We start from the raw sequence: 20,582 nt of genomic DNA, 5'->3' as shown, positions 1-20,582 counted from the left end.
TCATTTGAGTTAATTGAATAAAGATATGCTAATTTTAGGTTTCAGAAGTAGTCATTAAAAAACATACACAAATAGTGATAATCATAAAAGAATAAAAGCTATTTTTAAAATCTATTTAAAAATCTATGGATATAAATCTATTTTTGAAATATGTAAATACTTTAGATATTTTTTTGGGGGTAACCTAGATATATATTATATTCTAACATTTTCAGGGTTATGGTACTATTGTTGTGCAAATGATCAGTATTATTTTTGAACACTAATTTCTAAAAAACCCAGTTATGTCACATGATAAGCATAGAAAGTTCTAGTGTATTGTGATTTATAAAACTTTTCAAATTTCTTAGTGTGGTTTCTATGCCAACTCTCTCATGTATAATACTATTACTGTCATTTTACCAATGACTCAGGAGATTTAATGAAATCTTAAATTTATGAAGGAGATTTTGTATTTTTAAAGTCATGAGCAACAAAGAGACAGCATTTTTAGATACTCAGTCCCATTTTCTTATCATTATCTTAAGTATATTTTAGAGAGAATAACAATAGGTTAGTGCAGGAAAATGCAATCCTGAATGTAGCTGTTAGATCACATTCAACATCAGTACCCGTCAGGTTAAAAAAATATAAATTTAAATCAGAGTCACAGAATTGAATGTGAGGAAATGAACTGTTTTTGATTCTGGAAATAAGAGAACTAATTTTTTTGTCTAGGGATCACTGAGAATTTACTCTGCTTTCTCTCTACTGAAATGGATGTGGTGTCTAGAAACAGAACTCCATGTTTGTAAATATTCCCTTAAATGGAAGGGAGGAGGTGACTAGTACAAGTTCTTTAAGAGTGAAGGGAGCATAGGACAAAATGATTGTGATGAGAAAGCAAAGAGCTGTCAGATACGTTGTCCCTCATGTGAATCATGGGGGCAAAGTGGAGGCTCAAGAATACTGGGACAGCTGTTCCTCATAGTTGTCTCATTTCACATGAGATTTTGCATTTTTGGCAAATTAAATCAGGAACTCATTAAAATGTTACAGCAAGAATGTGGTCTCCTGCAGACAATCCACAATTTACCTGAAAGGCAGCAGTATAGTTTTCATTTTGAGGCACATGGAAAGATCTAAGTATGATGTTTTTAAACTTTTATGTTGAGAAGTACGTAAAAGTGTACTCATATCCAAATTTTTGTGATTTTATTAATTCTACTTATTAATGTGTGCAACTGTCTAGAAGTATATACAGAGTTTGAATCAGAAAAACTATTATTACCCATTCTTTATACGATTTATAGAATTTTCAAAAAATCGATTACAATATACCCCACCCAAATGAGGCAGTCTTTGAATTGAATTATATGATGATTCAGGTGCCACTTAATGGTTTTGAAGGATAATCATTTTGTCTTGTATTTCATTTTTACAAAAACGTAATTAAAGTCAAGACAAATAACAGACAAATGCATGCAGGTTCTGTTTTCATATTGTTAAGGACCTCTAAAAATCAGTGTTTCCTCTCTCTCTCCCACACTAAATGGCTATGTTTGTGGACTAAAAATCAGAAAGGTTAAACCCATTTTTTATAGTTTGATTTCCTTGAGAACTATGTAATTAGGAAGTACAAAAAAAAAAAAAGGTTAAATTCAATATGGCACAAATGAGTAGATTTCTTTTCTTTATTAGCATGCATGCCAGATGGGAAATAATTTTAAAATCATATTGGCTTACTCATTAAAAAGTAAATTAAAATATAATTGTGTGCATGAGAGCATATGCACCACATACAAATAATTAATATCTTCATTTAGCTATTCCTTTAAAAATTAATCAATGTAGTACAGCGCGGGTGAAGAGATATTTCACTAAACCAGCTGCCAGACTAATGTTCTAAAGATGGCTTGTGAGGTTCTCCTTTCAACACTATATGATGTCTACAAATTTGAGCTACAAGAGGTGGGAAGAATGAGTAATAGAGAGCTGATTAATGAAGAGGCTTGCGGGATTAATAATCCTAAGAATGACTGTAATCAATTGCCAATATTAGCAGATGAGATTTTCAGACCACTCAACCCTTGCTTATCTTGTCAGCATTTGTCCTTTTTGTTTACCTTAAAGTGAAAGATTTAAAGAAAAAGAAAGGGCAGCAGACTCAGTGAGAAATAGCATTCAAGAGCAGCAGACTTAGTGAGAAATGGAAAAAGAACAATTGCATTTAGAAGAAAAGGTGAAGCTAAAAGAGGCAACCAGGTGGATTGAGGGGTGGCTGAAGCTGGTATTGGCTTCTGTTTTATTGGCCAATGGTACCATGGTGTACTCTTATATGAGTTTGACCATCAATATCAGCATTCCATTAACCCACATAGGAGGGAAGAGACCTACAAGTCCTCTATCCTAATGTTTTCAAACACAGGCACTCCATCCATGTCATCCTTCATAAGGATATGGCCAACCAGACTTCAAATGCCCCCAGCATTGGTAAGCTCCCTGTCTTTTGAGAGCCCTTAGTTTGATGTACCCATCACTAAGTTGTTCTGCCTTTCCTCAAGATGCCTTCTTCCCTATAGTATCCTTTTCTTGGTTCTAGTTTCACCCTGAGCAGCAACACAGAATACGCTGTCCTCTCCCACCCCAAAGCCCTTTCCATATATACTCAAGATCAGTCACCAAGTTGACTCTGTACCCAGGATGAATATGTATATCAATTTCTTCCTACTGTCTCCAGCTGATAGGGTTTCCTTGTCCCAGTCCTGGCGATTTTCTCTAGTTCCACAAGTCTCATGACTTTGGGTTTTCACCCCTCATTTTCCTCTTTCTATTTTCAGGCCGAGCTTTTATTCATTTTACATAGTGAGCTTCCCTATCAGTTTTTATAAATAAATAAATAAAGGAATTTTCAAGTGCTAGTGTAATAAAGAAAAAAAAATCACACTTACGTAGTTGAATACTATCATTTTGGAAGTACGATATGGAAAAGGTAGCAGTATATGCCATCCAAAAATATGCCAATTTGCCATTAGAATTATTTTGAGCTGAAGGCAACTGAGAAACAGAAATATGAAAAGCTACCTGTTCTGCCCCTATTTGCTTAAAAGCAGGACATACTTTTCAAAAGCACCCTCCTCCTCGCTGTACCAGGAAAGACAAAAGCTAATCCCCAGACACAGCCTGTCCAGGGTGGAAGACATTAGCAAATATACACACTCCAGCCAGCAGAGTTTTCAGTTCTTATTCCTCCAGAGTCTCATTGACACTTGATATTAGACTTTGCCAATTGGGCAGGTATATAATACTTCTAGTAATGCTTTTAGAATTGGTTTTACTTCTAGGAATACAGCCTTAACAATTTATTGGGTATCTTTAAAAAGAATCTTGCATTATTATTAGCTGAAGTTATGCACATTTGCTTTGCCATGTTCTTTGATTTTCTGTTTCTGCTGGCTGGAATTAATAACAAAGTGACCGTAGGAGCCACCCATTAAAGCTAGTAGAGCCATTGTCAGTCTCAGTCCTTAAATAATTATGTAAGAGAACCACCTCCTCCTATTTCTCCCTGCCAGCCTTCAATGTATTCCCCAGAACATTAGGTGAGAAATACATTTCTAAGTCTCATAAGCCACTGAATTATTATTGCAGTTTGTGTTGCAGTAGCTGGTCAAACCTGTAATACTAAAAGCAAAGACCACAGCTCTCATCCTTTCATTAACTTAGCAATTTAACAGTCCCTAGTCCCATAAAATAGTGCTTTGGTGGCTGGTCTTGACAGTCCAATCAAAATGTGACCTGTTTTCATAATGGGCAAGTGATGCATCCAGTTCTCTAGACTCTACTAAGAATGGCAGCTGCAGGGTTGTGTTCTCCCCCCCTTCACCCCCCAATATCTAGCAAAAAAATTGGTCAGTCTCATTTCAATATAAACCTTTCCTGTGGCAGCTCCTGGGAGTTTAACCTCCTTGGTGTTGCTAAAGCCAAGGCATTAATATGATCCATTGAGGTCACCCCAATATATATATATATATATATATATATATATATATATATATATATATATATATATATATATATATATATTTGCAATTTCAGCAAACAGGACAGCTAGTTAAATTTGGATTTCAAACAAAGAATGAACAATTCTTTGGCAGAAATATGTCCTATAAAAAGAAAAGGTCCTTTTATTGCTGTAAGTATCCTTGGGCTAGTAAGCCTCTTAGGAGAAAACCAGATGATCTGAAAATTGATCAGCTCTCCTCATCTCACCAACATACATGTGTAAATCTACCTAATGTCCTTGCCAGGAACTTAAGTGTGGTGTATGTATGTGCCACCGGATGGATCCTGATGGGGAAGTGAATTATACAGGAGAAACATGTTTCAACCAGAAATAGCACATCTTCATTTGCTTCTCTGCACTACTATCTCTTGTTTCCATTCTTTGAAAACAAAACAAAACAACACACACACACAAAAAAACCTTTGTTGTCTGCAACAGCAATTAACCTCCTTGCAATTTCTGTTTTATAAAACTTATACAACATACATTCTAGACCGTTACTTATACCACTAACTCAAGCACAGCAAGGATCATTCCACTCACCTTTTCCCATTTGCTCTTATGGTTGTGCATTCTCACACCCTGCCTTGTATGTACACAGCATGGCTGTGATCCTTATGAAGTGATCTTTCCAGGTCTTCACACCTATGTTTTGGAATAGTTTCTGATTGTGGGCATCTCCTCTTTGTTTAGAAACAAACAACTGGTTTCCCAAAGAGATGAATTGCTTCTTCAGAAACCTATACATTTGTTTCATTCCAGTGTATTTTCAGTTCTTCTACACTTTTTATTATGCTATTCGGATTATCCAATGTAAATTGAACTGTTTGGAGTCTCTTCAGAGGAATATCACCAAAATTACTCATTTCCATGAAAATGGTAATAATAATCATACCATGGGCACAACATTAGCAATTATGAAATACATATACATTTTTTGGGATTTTTTTCTTTAAAATTATAATGCTAGTCCAGTTAAATGTGGTGATATAATAAAATGTTATGAGCCAAAATATAACTGAGTCCTAATTTTGGCTTTCCCACAAGTAGCAGTGTCCTTAGAAAAGGTTACCAAAAAAGAAAAACCTTTCCAAAGTTCCAATTTCTATTTAAGTAAAATAGAGCTAATAAATGATTGCTTTTCATCTATTTACTTAACCAATATTTATTGATCACCTATTGTAGTATGTACATATATTGGCTGGGTTTGGGTTGTACTAAGATTGACTCTCTTCTTGCATTCAAAAAAATTAGTTTAGTAGGGGATATTAGCTGGAAATTAAAAAATTAAATGATGAGTGCTTTGGGTCCATCAAGAAAGAATAGCTAATACCTGTGGGACCACATGTATAACCATACAGGCCTGCCTTTAAAAATAAGACCATTGTTTAACTCAATGAGCTTAACTTTTAATTTTTTAAATCTGAATTATGGTAGTGGTAAACATTAGTTTCCTGCCCTTTATGGGTCAGAAACTATACTAGTTGAAGGAACTAGAGAAAAATATATTATTCAGTCCATTTTCTCTGGAAGCTCATAGTTTATTTAAGAGGTGTGTGTCGCGATAAATGAACAATTATGAAATAGGGTTGAAAAATATGAGAGGGGAAGTCTAACCCAGACTCATGGTGACAGGAGTAAGAAGAGTTAAAAAGAAGACTTTGTAGAAGCGGTCAAAGATGATACTTCAAGGATAAGGAGAATTTGATTGGGTAAAGAGCTATCTTGCTACTTTTTTTCCTGAGAGTAGAAAATAAAAAGGATATGGAAATACAAAGGATGCAAGGAATAATAAAGTTGAAGAACTGCAAGGGCTCTCATATGGCTGGAGCCACAGAAAGGAGAAGCAAGTGGTGATAAGTAAAAAGATAGAGTCCAGATCATAAAGGGTCTTCTATGGCATGGTGGAGAATTGCCATGTGCAATCACTTGGGTGACAGTATTTTGACCTTCAACAAATATTTAATGAATTGAATAACATGTAATGAATAACATCTAGGGACAGGTGGCCATAATTTTTTTGTTACCTAAATTAAACAACTTTTCAATATATTCAAAATATATTTGGTTTTTAAAAATTACCTATTTGCCGGGACCGGTTTGGCTCAGTGGATAGAGCGTTGGCCTGCGGACTGAAAGGTCCTGGGTTTGATTCCGGTCAGGGGCATGTACCTTGGTTGCGAGCACATCCCCAGTAGGGGGCGTGCAAGAGGCAGCTGGTACATTCTCATCGATGTTTCTCACTATCCCTCTCTATTCCTCTCTGTAAAAAATCAATAAAATATATTAAAAATTATCTGTTTATCTTTAAATTATTGGGGTATTGGGGGAGGAGATTATTCCAATGGCAAATGCTAAATGCATGGATTGAACTGAGTAGTATAAGACACATAAATAATGCAATATTTTTGCATTAACTTACAGAATACAGTATTTTTATATGCTGCAAGGAAATGTACTTGAAAATGTGCGAAGAGGAGAGAATGACATAGCAGAGTTCATGTTTGCTAAGAGGAAAATGAAAAAAGAAAAAGAAAAAAAACCCACCTCATTACTGTGCAATACGTTTCTAAATCAAGAACTCAGTTTTCCTCTGGGTTTCTAAATTTAGTAATATTCCATTCTTAATTTCCTTGTCTTGTACAAAACAAGCACTATTGTTTCATATTTTATGAGTATGTGCTCCTTCCTGTAGTCTATTTACAGTAATAAGTTTCAGGGCAGTGAAGACAATTTTCCACCAAATTTGTCATCTCACAAATGTTTCATATTTAAACATAGTGAGTTCAGGTACATTGTGAAATAATTGTTGTGCTTGTCAGGCAAATACAACTCATTTTCTATGTATAATCTAATCTCCTAAGGAGGAAAATAGTAGTTAATCACAGTAGTACAATATTGATAACATTATTTTAGCCGATATATTCCATTAAATGAAATGCTTCATGGCATTAAAGAAATTCAGAAAGCAACCTGCACCTAGAACTTCTCACAATAGCCATTACTGTAAAAAAAATATATATATTAGCAGGAACAAATTGCTTTTCAACCAGAACTTTGACAAATAAATGCTCTAGGGATAATGTGATTAAAAAAAATGACACTCTGAAAATGCTATAAGCTGTATCTCTTAGTATTTTTGGCCTAGTAATTCCACTCCTTAAAAGAATTTGAAGTGTTGAAGAAGAGTCTTTTGCATATGATGTTCTCTTTCTCTGGCATGTTCTTCATCAAGACATGTAGTTCATGTAGTTGCTTGTCCTCTTACTCCCCCCGCCCCGCCGCCATTTTTATCTACATGTCATGTTCACCATTACCTTCCCATTGCAGCTAATCCTTTTCCCTTCTTCGTGCAACTCATCACTATCTAACACGCTATCTATTTTCTTATTTGTTTTGTTTCCTGTTTATCTCCTACTGGGATATAAAACCTTTGAGGGCAAGTGTCTCTATTTGTTTCATTGTTCTATTTCTAACATCTAAAACAGTGCAGAGCAAACAATGGGCATTCAATATATATTTGCTCTGTCAGTGAATAAATATATTTTTTCACAGAGGTATTCCTCATTATTTTTTTTATGTAAGTGGCAAGATATATCACCTGAAATATGTAACAATTAAGACCTGGTTAACTAAACAGAAAAACTCCTTTACACGAAGGGATGCTATGCAAATATTAAATGTCTATACATATTTATAAAACACAGAGGCACCTAATTTGCACAGACTGTGATCACAACCACATGAAGAGAAGTAGAGGAAACAATACCAGAAACATTTCACATGGAGGCAGTAGTTGTGTTGGAATGGATGTTGCTGAAGGCCATTTGTTTCTCGCCACTATTTCTATTTTAAACCTTATGTAATTAGCACGGTATGTTCACAGAGGAGACATTAAACTAATCAAAAGAAAATGCCCTGAGAATGTAATTTGTTGGTTTGGTAGAACATTGCCATTTAGTGGTTTTTGTTCATAGCAAAGAATAGTGGAAATATTTCTAAAAATTTACTTGTCTAATAGGAAATGATGTCCAATAAAGCACTTTTTCTAATCAAACATAAACCCACGAGAGGCCTGGTGCATGAAATTGGTGCACTGGGGGCGGGGGTGTGTGTGTGTCCCCACAGCCCTCTAATCCAGGACCCTTCGTGGGATGTCCTACTGCCAGTTTAGATCTAATCCTGGATATTGGGCCTAAACTGGCAGTTGGACATTCCTCTCACAATCCAGGACCACTGGCTCCTATTTGCTCACCTTCCTGATTGCCCATAACTACCCCCCACTCCTCTGGCCTGGTTATCTCCAAATGCCCCTCTGCTGGCCTGGTCATCACCAACTCCCCCGGCTAGCCTGGTTACTGTTGGTCGACCCTCACTAACCCCCCTGCTGGCCTGATTACCCCATACAGGCTGCAGTTCAGTTGTCTGTTGAGTTGTTTCGGTCATGACAGCCCCTGGCTTTTTATATATTAGGATTATTCTAGTGTAAGGAAACTACTAATTGCAAATTTTGAACATTTGAAATGAAAACTCTGCTCTGCAGTTTCATATGGTTAAGAAAAATACAGTGGTCACGTATCCTGGGTATCCATTCAATAGCTCATTTATCATAGCATTTCATCTTCCCAGGAGAAACTCTGAGAAGCCTAAAGAAACAATAATTAAACTGATAATATATTTGTAAAATAAATGCAATTCCAGTCTTTGCTCAAGGGCTTCTGTAGGTACTTTTAAGCCAACTTATAAGGGAGCTCTTAATAGAAATAATGAAATAGTACCTTACTTTACAATGCACTGTTTTTCCCCCTCAAGGCACTCTGACATACAAAATCTCTTCACTCTTAAGACACTGGGTATGTGCCACTTCTCTGGAAATCTGAAGTGGCAGGGTAATTTTCTGCTTTTTGTCTGTTTGTTCTTGTCCACAGGCTTAGACTTCTTTAGCAGACAATAGCTGGTAAATAGCCAAGTGGGCAGTGATTCATTTCTAGTGAATGGTTGATGCTCAATGCAATACATTCCATTTATTTGAGACTCTAGTTGTATTTACTGGGAGTGTGGGCACGGGGAATGTTCTCATACTTGGGTGAAAAATGGCACATGAGACAAAGATCAAATCTGAAGTATGGCTATGAATTACTCTTAGTGGGAGTGCAGATGTGCAAATATGGGGTGTTATGTGTGGACTTCGTTACTAGCCTATGTTTGAACGGCAGAGAGGAGGGAGACTGTGATTATGAGAGTTAGGGAAAAAAATGGATGAGAAAGAAAGGGAGGGAGAGTGGGACTCAAACACTAAGAGATAAATGAATGCTAACCAATCAACGCTTCTAAATATGTAGTAGAGGAATACTAGTAGTTTGCTTTACTAGGAAAGTTTATTTTAATTCCCTTATCATCATGAAATTTCAACCCCAATTCTTGTTATAAGTCTTCCTTTCCAGTATCCAAGTTTTTATCTTTAATTTTAGTCATTTATCTAAGGGGGGAAAGGACATGTCTTGGTTTGCACATCTCAGGAAAAGAACTATAAGTTCAGGTTTTCTTGTATAATAAAATGTCTCTACTCTTTCACATTCCAGTGAGATTTATATATTTTACCCTAACAGAAAAAGGCACTCAAGAATGTTGAAAGGCCTGGCTGTAGTGGCTCAGTGAATTGAGTGTCATCCCATGGACCAAGAGGTCCTGGGTTCAATTCCCAGTCAGGGCACATGCCTGGGTTGTGGGCTTGATCCCCAGTGGGGGCATGATGAGTCTCTCTCATCACTGATGTTTCTATCTCTCTCCCCCTCTCCCTTTCTCTCTGAAATCAATAAAAATATTAAAAGAAAAACAAGAATGCTGAAAGAATTTCTTTTGAACCTTGGATTTCTATTGGAGAGTTTTTGAACTGGAGTTGAATAGTATAAGAACATTACTTCTCAGTTCTATGTTAAGTGGGAAAAGGCATATTTATACGGGATATGGGGAAAGATTTATAAGACAAACATGTATTTAAAAAAACTATTAGAAATTGAACACAGACTCAGTAAAATGATGAAGTTGTTGACTAGAGACAAGTCCCAGTTACTCTGAAACTGATGATTAAAACTTTAGGTAATGACTTCCTTCTAGACTAGTGTTCGACAAACTGCAGCTCATGAGCCACATGCGGCTCTTTGGCCCCTTGAGTTTTTAGGAAAGGCCAGCTTAGGAGTATCCTAATTAAATGAATAACAATGTACCTACCTATATAGTTTAAGTTTAAAAAATTTGGCTCTCCAAAGAAATTTCAAATCGTTGTACTTTTGATATTTGGCTCTGTTGACTAATGAGTTTGCCGACCACTCTTCTAGACTGTTACTGGAAGCCCAGCTTGTGCCTTTTAGGCCCCATCAGAGATAGGAAGAAAAAAGAGGAGGAGTTGAAATGCAGATCAGCTTATTTTCTTGTTCCTAGAAGAGGTGATGGAAGACTGGATGGGAGAAGACACTGCAATAATTGCCTAAAATGTTATTTGGGATCATTTAATGCACACCAGATCCTGAAGTGCTGCAAATAAAGAATGCAGGACTAGAGGAGATGTAAGATCTACTTTGGGCTTTTCTAAAAGACTGCTGAGGCAAATCTGTAGAAGAAGCTGTAAAAGCCTCAGATCCTTGAAGTGGTAAATGAGTCTCCAGACACTTGTGTTCCTGAAGGCTGAGGGAATTGGAATGTTCTTGGTTATCAGATGGACTGTTGTGGTATCTCAGGGCTTGTGTTCAGGTTGGATTTTCAGTATGAATTGAAGAGGGCTGATTTTCTGAAAATAGTGGATATTAAAACAAATCAAAGAGATAAGGGCTTGGTAACATTATTGACAATACTCAATATTACTGATTAAGCAGTGAATGAGATTATTTTTAAAAAATAAAATTACTTCATTAAATCCTGACAAGATTGATACTATTTTGCCCATTTTATAATTAAGTTTAGGGCTGTAATTCTAGCTTGGTCAGCAGTTAGCTAGATCGTAGATAAATTAATTGCTTTCTATTTTTCCCCTTTCTCTCTAAGTATGAATAGATATACTTGCCATGATTATGTCACAAGGTTATATTAAAAATTAAATGAGAATAAACTCTGAAATAGCAAAATTTGTTGACATACAAGTGGATATAAAGCATTGGTTAATAAAGTATTACAGACAAAAGGAGAAAAAAATAATCAGAAATGACAAATTTAGACGTATGTTCATATGATATGCTGCATTTAGTCCTAGCTGGCTTGGCTCAGTGGGTAGAGTATCCACCTGCAGACTGAAGGGTCCCAGGTTTGATTTTGGTCAAGGGCACATGCCCGGATTGCAGGCTTGATCCCTAGTAGGGGCTGTGTAGGAGACAGCCAATCAATGATTCTCTCTCATCATTGTTGTTTCTACCGCTCCCTCTTCCTTCCTCTCTGAAATCAATAAAAATGTATTAAAAAATACTGCATTTATAAGGATTCTGTTCATTAGTTGGGGTAAAATCACTTGTAAATTGTGACCTAAAATCACTAATGGAACACTAAATGATGGTAGTGCTGATTAACGAATTAAAGTCAAAGCCACATGTTTCTGGAATGTTTTCTATTATGATACTGAGAACCAGTGACCTAAAACTACTTAGATCAACAGAGTATTATCTTAAATATATAATATTGAGAAAAATTCCTTTGGGATTGTCATAATATATAGTTGGGGAACATTGCTGGTGAGTAGTGGGTAAGGATGGTCCACACAATGTATAATTGCCCTTTATCTCACATGACTCTCAACTGCCCTTTTGGGACTAAGGTGAATGTAGCAAATCAGAAATAGAATTGCACATCTACTTTCCTTTGACCTTTACTTTCTGCGGGGCTCTCAGAGAGACCAAGTCAATCAGAGTTATAGTTTTATGGTGTAGCCTATGAAGCTATGGTGGTAATAACCTCAGATACAAAGAATGCACAGACTACTTCCTAGATAGCCTGTCTCAGAGTGGAATGATAAGACAGAAGAACATTCTGTTCCTTTGAAAGGACATATCATAGAACTTATGAAATGACTCAGTGCAAGGGGTCAAGATGCTAGAGAATTTTTCTTACTTGTTTTGGTATTATTAGAATGATAATCAATCAGTAACAGAATATCTAATTACCTGGCTCCAATAATGGGATCATTATTACCTCATCTGGCGAGGAGTCCAAAAGGTGCAACATCTCAACTTTCTGCTCTGCCATCCACATCTTCTTTCCTATGCCTCTCCTGATGATTAAGGATGGCTGCAGAAGTTACACATTTCATATCCTCCCATCATATCCAACCCCAGGGGGAAAAGAAGGAGCAGGAATACAAATATTTCCCCCTAACATGCTTCTCTTCAAGGAAAACTTATTTCTAAGAAGCCCTCAGAAATAATCTTTTTATATCATATTGGACAGAATTGGCCACACCTTTACTCCTACTCCTGAAATTGGCTAAAGGGAAAGGAATTTAACCACTGGCTTAGAATACTCATAATTTATTCTCTGTGTCTGTCTGGGCATACTACTGCCTGCACAAAACTGGGTTCTTTGGGTTTTTAACAAGGAAATGGGAGAAGTGATTGTTGGACTTATGGGTATATTACAGTTTTAAGTACCAAGATTTCAGACTCAAGCTATTAATTTCTGCATTCATGGAAGAAAGAGAAAGAAGTTGGCACCTCTTTCTCTCATTTTCCACCTCATTGCTTTCAATAAAAGAAATTAAGTTGAGTGGAATTTTTCAGAAAACTGAATCATATTGATTATAAACTCTTACGAAACATTTTCCAACAGCTAGGAGACCTGAGTCTACCATCAGTTAGCTATGGGGCCTTGGGCATATTGCTAGGGCTCAGTTTCCCATCTATAAAGTAAGAACGATTAGGTTCTATAAATCACTGGTAGTTCACTTCTCATTTTATGTTTCCCAAAGGCTTTGAATCAACAGCTAAGTTATGTAGGATGGTTTTCAAACTAAAAGTAATTTTATAACTATTTTGTAACTTAAAGCTAAGTCTTGTGTCTTGATGATTCTAAAGGACTAAGATGGCCCTAGCTGGTTTGGCTCAGTGGATAGCGTGCCCACCTATGGACTGAAGGGTCCTGGGGTTCAATTCCAGTTAAGGGCACATGCCTGGGTTGTGGGCTCAATTCCCAGTAGGGGGCATGCAGGAGGCAGCCAATCAATGATTCTCTCTCATCATTGATGTTTCTATTTCTCTCTCCCTCTCTCTTCCTCTCTGAAATAAATAAAAAATATATATTTTTTAAAAAAAATATGGCTTACAAACATTTCATTTTAAGGGGAAGAGAATAGAGATTCAAGATCATGATTCCTATCTATATTTTGACTAGCATAATTATATCCAGATACCTTATTTATAGTGAATCTATTGTATCAGGGAAGAATGTTTTAAACTCGGTTTTCCCAAAAGAGTGTTACCAAGTGCTCTGGGGAGGAGTGAGTTCTGAGGTAAAAGTAACTATAGAAGACCCTGTATTAATCACAGTTAAAAAGATTTCTTGACCACTGGATTTCCCAGGGGATTTATAATGCTATAAAGTTCATTGTGACTCCAAAAGAAATATATTACCTCCCAATTTGAACACTAGCCCTGAGATACCATGACAGACAGTCCATCTGACAACCAAGATGGCCACAGAGTGACTGACAGGCAGGTGTATACCCACCGTGGATATGAAGGACAAAGGGATGATTCATGTCCAGAGTGGTGAGGGATGGTGCAAGATTTCATCATGCTACTCAGAATGGCACTCAATTTAAAACGTATGAATTGTTTATTTCTGGAATTTTCCATTTAATATTTTTAGACCGTGGTTGACCACAGATAGCTGAAACCATGGAAGAGGGAAGAGAAACTGCAGATAAGGAGAGACTACTGTATTGTCTTCCTAGAGAAACATCTTGCTCCCTGAAACACAGTTGAAATGGCATAAAAAAAGAACACAGAAGATTTAGAGGCAAGTATGGAGGGCAAGCCAGACTCTATTGTAGGGGTGTCGAACTCAATCAGAGAAGGGGCCAAAATCTAAAATCCAGCCTAAATCGCGGGCCGAATGGTTTACTGAACAGTCATAAACTGTCATTGTGATGGAAACGCAGCGGAGTGCAGTGATGACAGCGCGGTGCGGGCCACATTGCAAGGCCTGGCGGGACGGATTTGGCCCGCGGGCCTTGTGTTTGACACATGTGCTCTATTGCTTTAACAGAGGAAAGCAACCAGAAAACAAATTTCTCACAAGTATCAATTCTGAGTATAAACATGTCATCATCTACCAATGAGAATGTAGTATCAGAAGTGACTTCTAAGCCCTTGGAATTTCAAATATCTAAGAACCAGAGATAGTGGAAAAGAAAGTCCAGGATGTAACCTTGTCCCTATAAGCAAGGTTATATAATAGTAATAATAATTATTATATAAGATATTTGTTAAGAATATTCTCAAGCTTATACATGCTAAATGACTTCTCAAGTTCTTGAGTACTTTGACTAGGTTAGGCGGAGTCTGTTTAGAGTGCTCATTTGTGTGTATGTCTTGGATGGAAAAAGACATTAAAAGTTAGCAAGTAGCCGAAACCGGTTTGGCTCAGTGGTAGAGCGTCGGTTTGCGGACTGAAGGGTCCCGGGTTTGATTCCGGTCAAGGGCATGTACATTGGTTGCGGGCACATCCCCGGTAGGGGGTGTGCAAGAGGCAGCTGGTCGATGTTTCTCTCTCATTGATGTTTCTAGCTCTCTATCTCTCTCCCTTCCTCTCTGTAAAAAATCAATAAAATATATTTAAAAAAAAAAGTTAGCAAGTAAAAGGGTCTAAAACCACAATGGATTGGTACATGGACACAACCAATATGATTACAATTTCCATTTTAAATTCCTTTACAAATTAGAATATTATTATTTGCCATTTAATAGTGATTTAATATCCCTTTACCATTACACCTTTCCAATAATGTATAGGTTAAGTTAAAAAAAAAAGTTTCCTTGGATCTGCAGCCTACCCAACTAGACAACAGTGCCATCTAGTGGCCTAAACATACCACAGCCAACGTTTCTGGGGTGGGGGCAGGGGTACTAAGATAGCTCTGAGGGGCGTGTCCAGCAGATGCAATGCTAACAGTGACACCAAAGCCACACATAGGCCATACAAACTCATCCAGAACATGCTCATTCAGTTGGAAGACTCCCTCTCCCAAAGCTTTACCAGCTCCATGGAGAGTACCACCACTATTGAAAGAAGGTTTTGATCTGCCTCATTTCCTTTTCTTTGAACTTTAAAATCCATTTCTCATCCCTTTGTTCACAAACTGTCAGAAAATATTTCCAAACATTCTCTTATATTTACAATAAGGATGTTGCCCTACATCACCATAATGAGGCAGAGAAGTAGGCATAAGGTTGCTAATGAAGGCAAGAACTCCATAGGAATGAATTCAAGGTACAGGGAACTCCACAGGGAGTCAGTCCAAGCCATAGCAGAGATCTAGTATTTGCCCAAGAATGAGCAAGCCAGAGCTAGGCTTTGGTCTAAACAAGACAAAGATTTAAGGAATAGAATGTAGGCAAAGAATATAAAAGTGAAGAGACGCAGCTTCACCTGACACTCCCGCTATTCTAAAGATAAACACTCTTAGCAAACATCCCTGGCGGCCTCTTTTAGTTAAAATTAGGTACTCACTGCTCCTCTTGATTTATTGGAAGGCTTATGTAATCCTCTGCTTCTGCAACCAGGTCTCATATTGCGACCACCGTCAGTGTGTCGAGAGAACACGGAAGGGCATGGAGAACCATGCCCAGGATGGGACCATTGTCAGAACATCACTGATGAGTTCTTGCCACGCCCCAGCTCTGACTCAGTTAATAAGATAATGATGGATGGGTGAGTACAAACGCAACAGTCACTAACTTTTTTTTTTAAGCCCATTTTTTGACAAAATAAAGATGAAAGCACAACGCATCGGTTCATATTGGTTTGCAGTAAAGGAATAGAAAGTTGGAAGGAAGAGATAATTTTCAGACATTCAAATATGAGCATCTCTAACATTTGCATCAGAGGCTGAGCCATGCCCATGCAAATGGTTCTTGGTTCCAATTTGTGTCGGAAAAGTCTGGAACACACTCGCTTCCCCTATGCAAATCTCCTAGGAAAGCGGGCGCTGGTTCTTACCTATAATAAAAAGAATCTCCACTGCAATGTCGCTCACTGTTGTGCTCCGAGTGGTGGACAGGTCGTCGTTGCCAATGAAGCAAACGTTGTAAGGTACGGTCACGGCAACATAAAACGTCGCCAAGAGAATAAGCCAGTCCCAGCCGGCTTTAAAAGTGCTGAAATGCAAAAGTATGAATTTGGACTTTTTTGCATCAGAAACTTTATACTCCGGAAACGCCGGTTTATCTACAAAAACATTCTGTGGATAAAGACAAAAAGGAGAGAAGGGAGACACAAATTAGAAACCTGGATCACACAGCCTTAGACACATGTCTGTGAGGAGGATCATTTAGACATACAATGTCAGTCTATCTGAAAAGTGGATTTTAGAAGGTGGTGATGCAAAAAGTAGAGATGTATAAACTAAACCTGAGCAGAGGTCTTTGTTATATAGGTAATAGAAATATGCAGAGTTTAGTCGTGAATGTTAACTGAGCAATCCAGATTTTGTTCATTAAAAATGAAAAGATCATTACCTAAAATATTGCCTATAACTTCCACAGTTGTAAATATAATCCTATAACATTTAAAAACACAAAGATACACTTATATTCCTATTGTCATGGGATCACTGCATATAATTATAATTTTGAGGTGACAGTCCTTAACTAAAGAATATATTGGACCTGAAATTCTTCTAATGATAACGAAGATACAGTTTCTTTCTAGATAGAGACAATATAATCAACATTCTATTTTAAACAGCTGTGTACCTTTCTTTCAAAATATACCCAAGTTCTGCTAACCACTTGCATTTTGAGTTGGGTGTTTTTTTTTGTTTTTTTTTTGTTGTTGTTTGTTTGTTTGTTTTTTGTGAAGTTTCAAGTTGGGAACCCAGATTTCATAGCCTTGATTGATATGGATTCATTTTGAGGCTAGCTAGCTGTGGTTGAGGTTGGAAGGGAGACATGATCACGTTAGAGTTACTATTCAAATCATGGGAGGAGAAAGGCAATGTTCACCCTGCAGCTGATTAAATGCGGAAGAGCTGGAGTTTTTACAGCTGCAAAAGCACTTCACTCTGAAAGCAGTCAGGATTGATGCACAGCTCTCCTCGCTGCTGTGAGACAAAGGGAGGTGCAACAATAGCGTGTGTGGAAGTTTGACAAGACTATGGCCAGATACTCGTCGACCCCGTTTAACCTCAATTAATGGGAAATACAAGACTGGGAATGGAAGCTGAAATGTCAAAGTGAAGCTGAATGAACGGAACAGTTAAAAGTTCTGGAATGCATGTTACTTACGGGGTCACAATGTGTTTTCTCATTTCAGTCACTGAAGAAAGAACCAATTAATGTATTTTGTTCAGGGAAGCCCCGAGACACTCGAGAACTCCAGGAAGGTTCAGAGTGATCGGAACACTCAGCTCTATAGTGGTAACTATCAGCAATGAAATATTTCTACTACCTTAATATTATATGAAGGCACCCTTCATTTCGCATCTTTTCTTGGTAGGCAACCCTAAAGCATGTTTTTATTTTCTGTTAGTATTTTTACTTAACCAACATAGGAAGCTCGTATTGTTAAGGTTTCATGGTGAGAAATGCCTTCACCACTTTCAGATTGCTTTTTATTGCCCATCTGCCACTGCACCTACTGAAACACCATTGGCACTAGAGAATACACTTCAAAATGAATCAGTAATATATGTCTAAAATTGAGAATAATTGGTACTTGACCCTTTTCCTTCATCTCTTTCTCTAGTTTTCCAGGATCAGATTCCAAAGATAGATTTTGGCATAAAATTGAGGAGAAGGAAGTATAACTCTTGGGCTTCTCAAAGCTTAGGTTGGTGCAGAGGAGAGAGTTAGGCTCCATAGGTATTAACCTCCTCAAGGTTGATAAGCACTGCATCTATTTTACAATAGGACATGATGCTTTCTAGTAGAATTCTTTTAAAAATATTTACTACAGTCAGGCATCACCATAAACCATAAAGGACTATCTTAATTTCTATCCAAGTAAGTCTTTTCCGATAGTGTTTCAAAATAAAAAAATGTTATCTTGTTTGTGGGAGAAGCCGACCCCAGAAAGGAGGGTCAGGAAAGGCCGAGAATTAAAGTATTTTCTTTGGGTTATATTGATTATATGAATCACAAGTGATGCTGAAGCAAAAGGTCAGCAATGTATCCACAAAATAAATCACAAGATTTCATTTTTATAGGCTACTTAAAATGTGTAGTTAATTTTAAAGGATACTAACAATCTAACACATTTCAGGTAAAATTTAAGCATGAGTTTAGATTTAAACTCAAATTCTGTATACATCTTGACACAATCACCTGAGTGAAAAACAAAAACAACCCAGATGCTTCTTTCTTCCCACCACTGCATTTAAGTTTTATCAAAAATCTTTTTGGAAGAAGGTTTCTTATAATTAAAAAGTATTCTTTTAGCAAGTAGGGAGAAAAATACCTTTTTGTAACCCTGAAACATGGAGCTTGCCTAAAGTATAATACAAGCAACTATTCTCAAATATTGTTCATTAATTTTGAAGCCTATTCTTTAGTATCGATGGTGTTTTAGCTAATTAACCTGTACCCCATAAATTATTGAAACACAATGGTTAAGACTAACATCTAGTTACGCTTACTGCTTTCCAAACTATTTTTCCAGTATTTCTTTAAAACTAAATTCTCAATGAGCAGACAGAGAAGAAAATGTTTGTACAGTCACTACACAAAGTAATCCTGGCGGAGTGTACCTTTGATGACCATTAGTAGTAGCCTGCTGGTAATACTCGACCATTTAAAGCACCCTCCTTTCAAGCCCCCAAGGCACTCATGCTGGAGACACTTGCATCATCCCAATGCTGTTTAATGGAGTAACAAATCAAGGAGAGCAGAAATGAAACACCTTTTCCAAGATGTTTCTGGCAGAGTAAGAGCCGTGACTAAAAGGTGTTGCAACTTGATTGGGATGGAACCTTGCTAAGGGCCTGCTGAGATCTATCTGTGTCTGGATCATGTATTATTCGTCCACAGAACTGCATCAGAGAGGCAGCAGGATAAGGCCAGAGGCACAGGGCCTTTGAGTCAGAGGACTCACAGCTGGATCCCACGTCCACTGCTCTACTTTGGACATCTCCCTAGGTTGTTCTTTTCTATTATTCAAACATCACTAATAAACATCACCTCTGGTACTGGTTTAGTGTAAGAATAAAATAATAAGATGTAAGTAAAAGGAATTTAAAAATAGAGATCTACACAAATATTAAGAAGTCTTTGTGTGTGTGTGTGTGTGTGTGTGTGTGTGAATAGCCAAAGATTTCCCAAAGATTGATTGTTTAGCTAATAAACTGGCCAGATCTTTTTTCCCCTTCTTCTCTCTTCCTACTCTTATAGCTAGTATACCCTGTTCTTCTGGAAAGGTGATAATGGACAGGGCCATTCGTGATTCTGTACTTTGTTTCCAGAAGAGTTACCCGAATTGTTAAATCACCTTGTGGATTAGAAGTCCTTAATTACCGTGTATTATTTTTATGCTCCATCTTGATGTCTGTACTTCTTAAATGAATGGCAATTTAGCTAATTAGCTAAGTGGTGGGAATTATGATTTTTTAAAATGAGTTTTTTTTTTTTAAGTAGTGTTCTGTACTTTGTTGACTCTAAAGGGGAAAACAGCATGTTCAGCAAATGCGTTTTAAAGCTCAGTACTACTTGCTATGTTCAAATGACTCTCAGGGAAAGGTTGGAAGACAGTGTCAGCTTTCAGCGTTGCCGAATCTTGGGCTAATATTTGTTTAAGTGCTTTGCTGGGTGACTTGAATAGAATCAAACTCAGATGTGGTTACCATTGTTTCTCCCCAGAACTTGTTTACTGTCGCTAAGGCTGACTTGGTAACTGGAGGGAGATGTAAATAGGAACCTGAATAGGATCCACAGATCAAGTTGGGTACCCTGTCTCAAGTCTATCCCTAGACTCTCAGGAAATCCATGTGACACTGGGGCACAGATATCCCCAGAAAATCTTTAAGACAAGATGAAATATGGTAAACAGTGTTTGACTCTCAACACTGTTGATTAGTTAATCATTGTGTTATCACAGCAGAGATTAGTTAGGTGCATTGCAGTTAGGTGCATTGCCCTAACTGGTTTGGCTCAGTGGATAGAGCGCTGGTCTGTAGACTGAAGGGTCCCAGGTTCAATTCTGGTCAAGAGTATGTACCTTGGATGCGGGCACATCCCCAGTAGGGAGTGTGCAGGGGGCAGCTGATTGATGTTTCTAACTCTCTATCCCTGTCTCTTTCTCTCTGTGAAAAAATCAATAAATTTAAAACAAACAAACAAAAAACAGT

At 37.3% G+C, this 20,582-nt stretch overlaps 1 protein-coding gene and 1 long non-coding RNA gene across 2 annotated transcripts in view; one reads left to right on the top strand and one right to left on the bottom strand.

Moving 5' to 3' along the window:
* KCNH8 (potassium voltage-gated channel subfamily H member 8) overlaps positions 1-20,582 on the bottom strand; it is a 267,106-nt gene that overhangs the window by 94,684 nt on the left and 151,840 nt on the right. The window contains exon 5 of the mRNA XM_036431582.2: positions 16,244-16,484. Within this exon, the coding sequence (XP_036287475.1) occupies positions 16,244-16,484 (241 nt within the window). The remainder of the gene's footprint in view (positions 1-16,243; positions 16,485-20,582) is intronic.
* Positions 1,031-9,799, top strand: LOC118715389. Its single transcript, XR_004986876.1, has 3 exons — positions 1,031-1,045; positions 3,880-3,894; positions 9,681-9,799. It is a non-coding gene; the product is annotated as an uncharacterized LOC118715389 (long non-coding RNA).

This window comes from Pipistrellus kuhlii, unplaced genomic scaffold (genome assembly GCF_014108245.1).
Source record: "Pipistrellus kuhlii isolate mPipKuh1 unplaced genomic scaffold, mPipKuh1.p scaffold_m20_p_11, whole genome shotgun sequence".
Classification (NCBI taxonomy): Eukaryota; Metazoa; Chordata; class Mammalia; order Chiroptera; family Vespertilionidae; genus Pipistrellus; species Pipistrellus kuhlii.
Note: the sequence above shows the minus strand (reverse complement) of the source record. Positions and strands in the feature narration are given on the sequence as shown.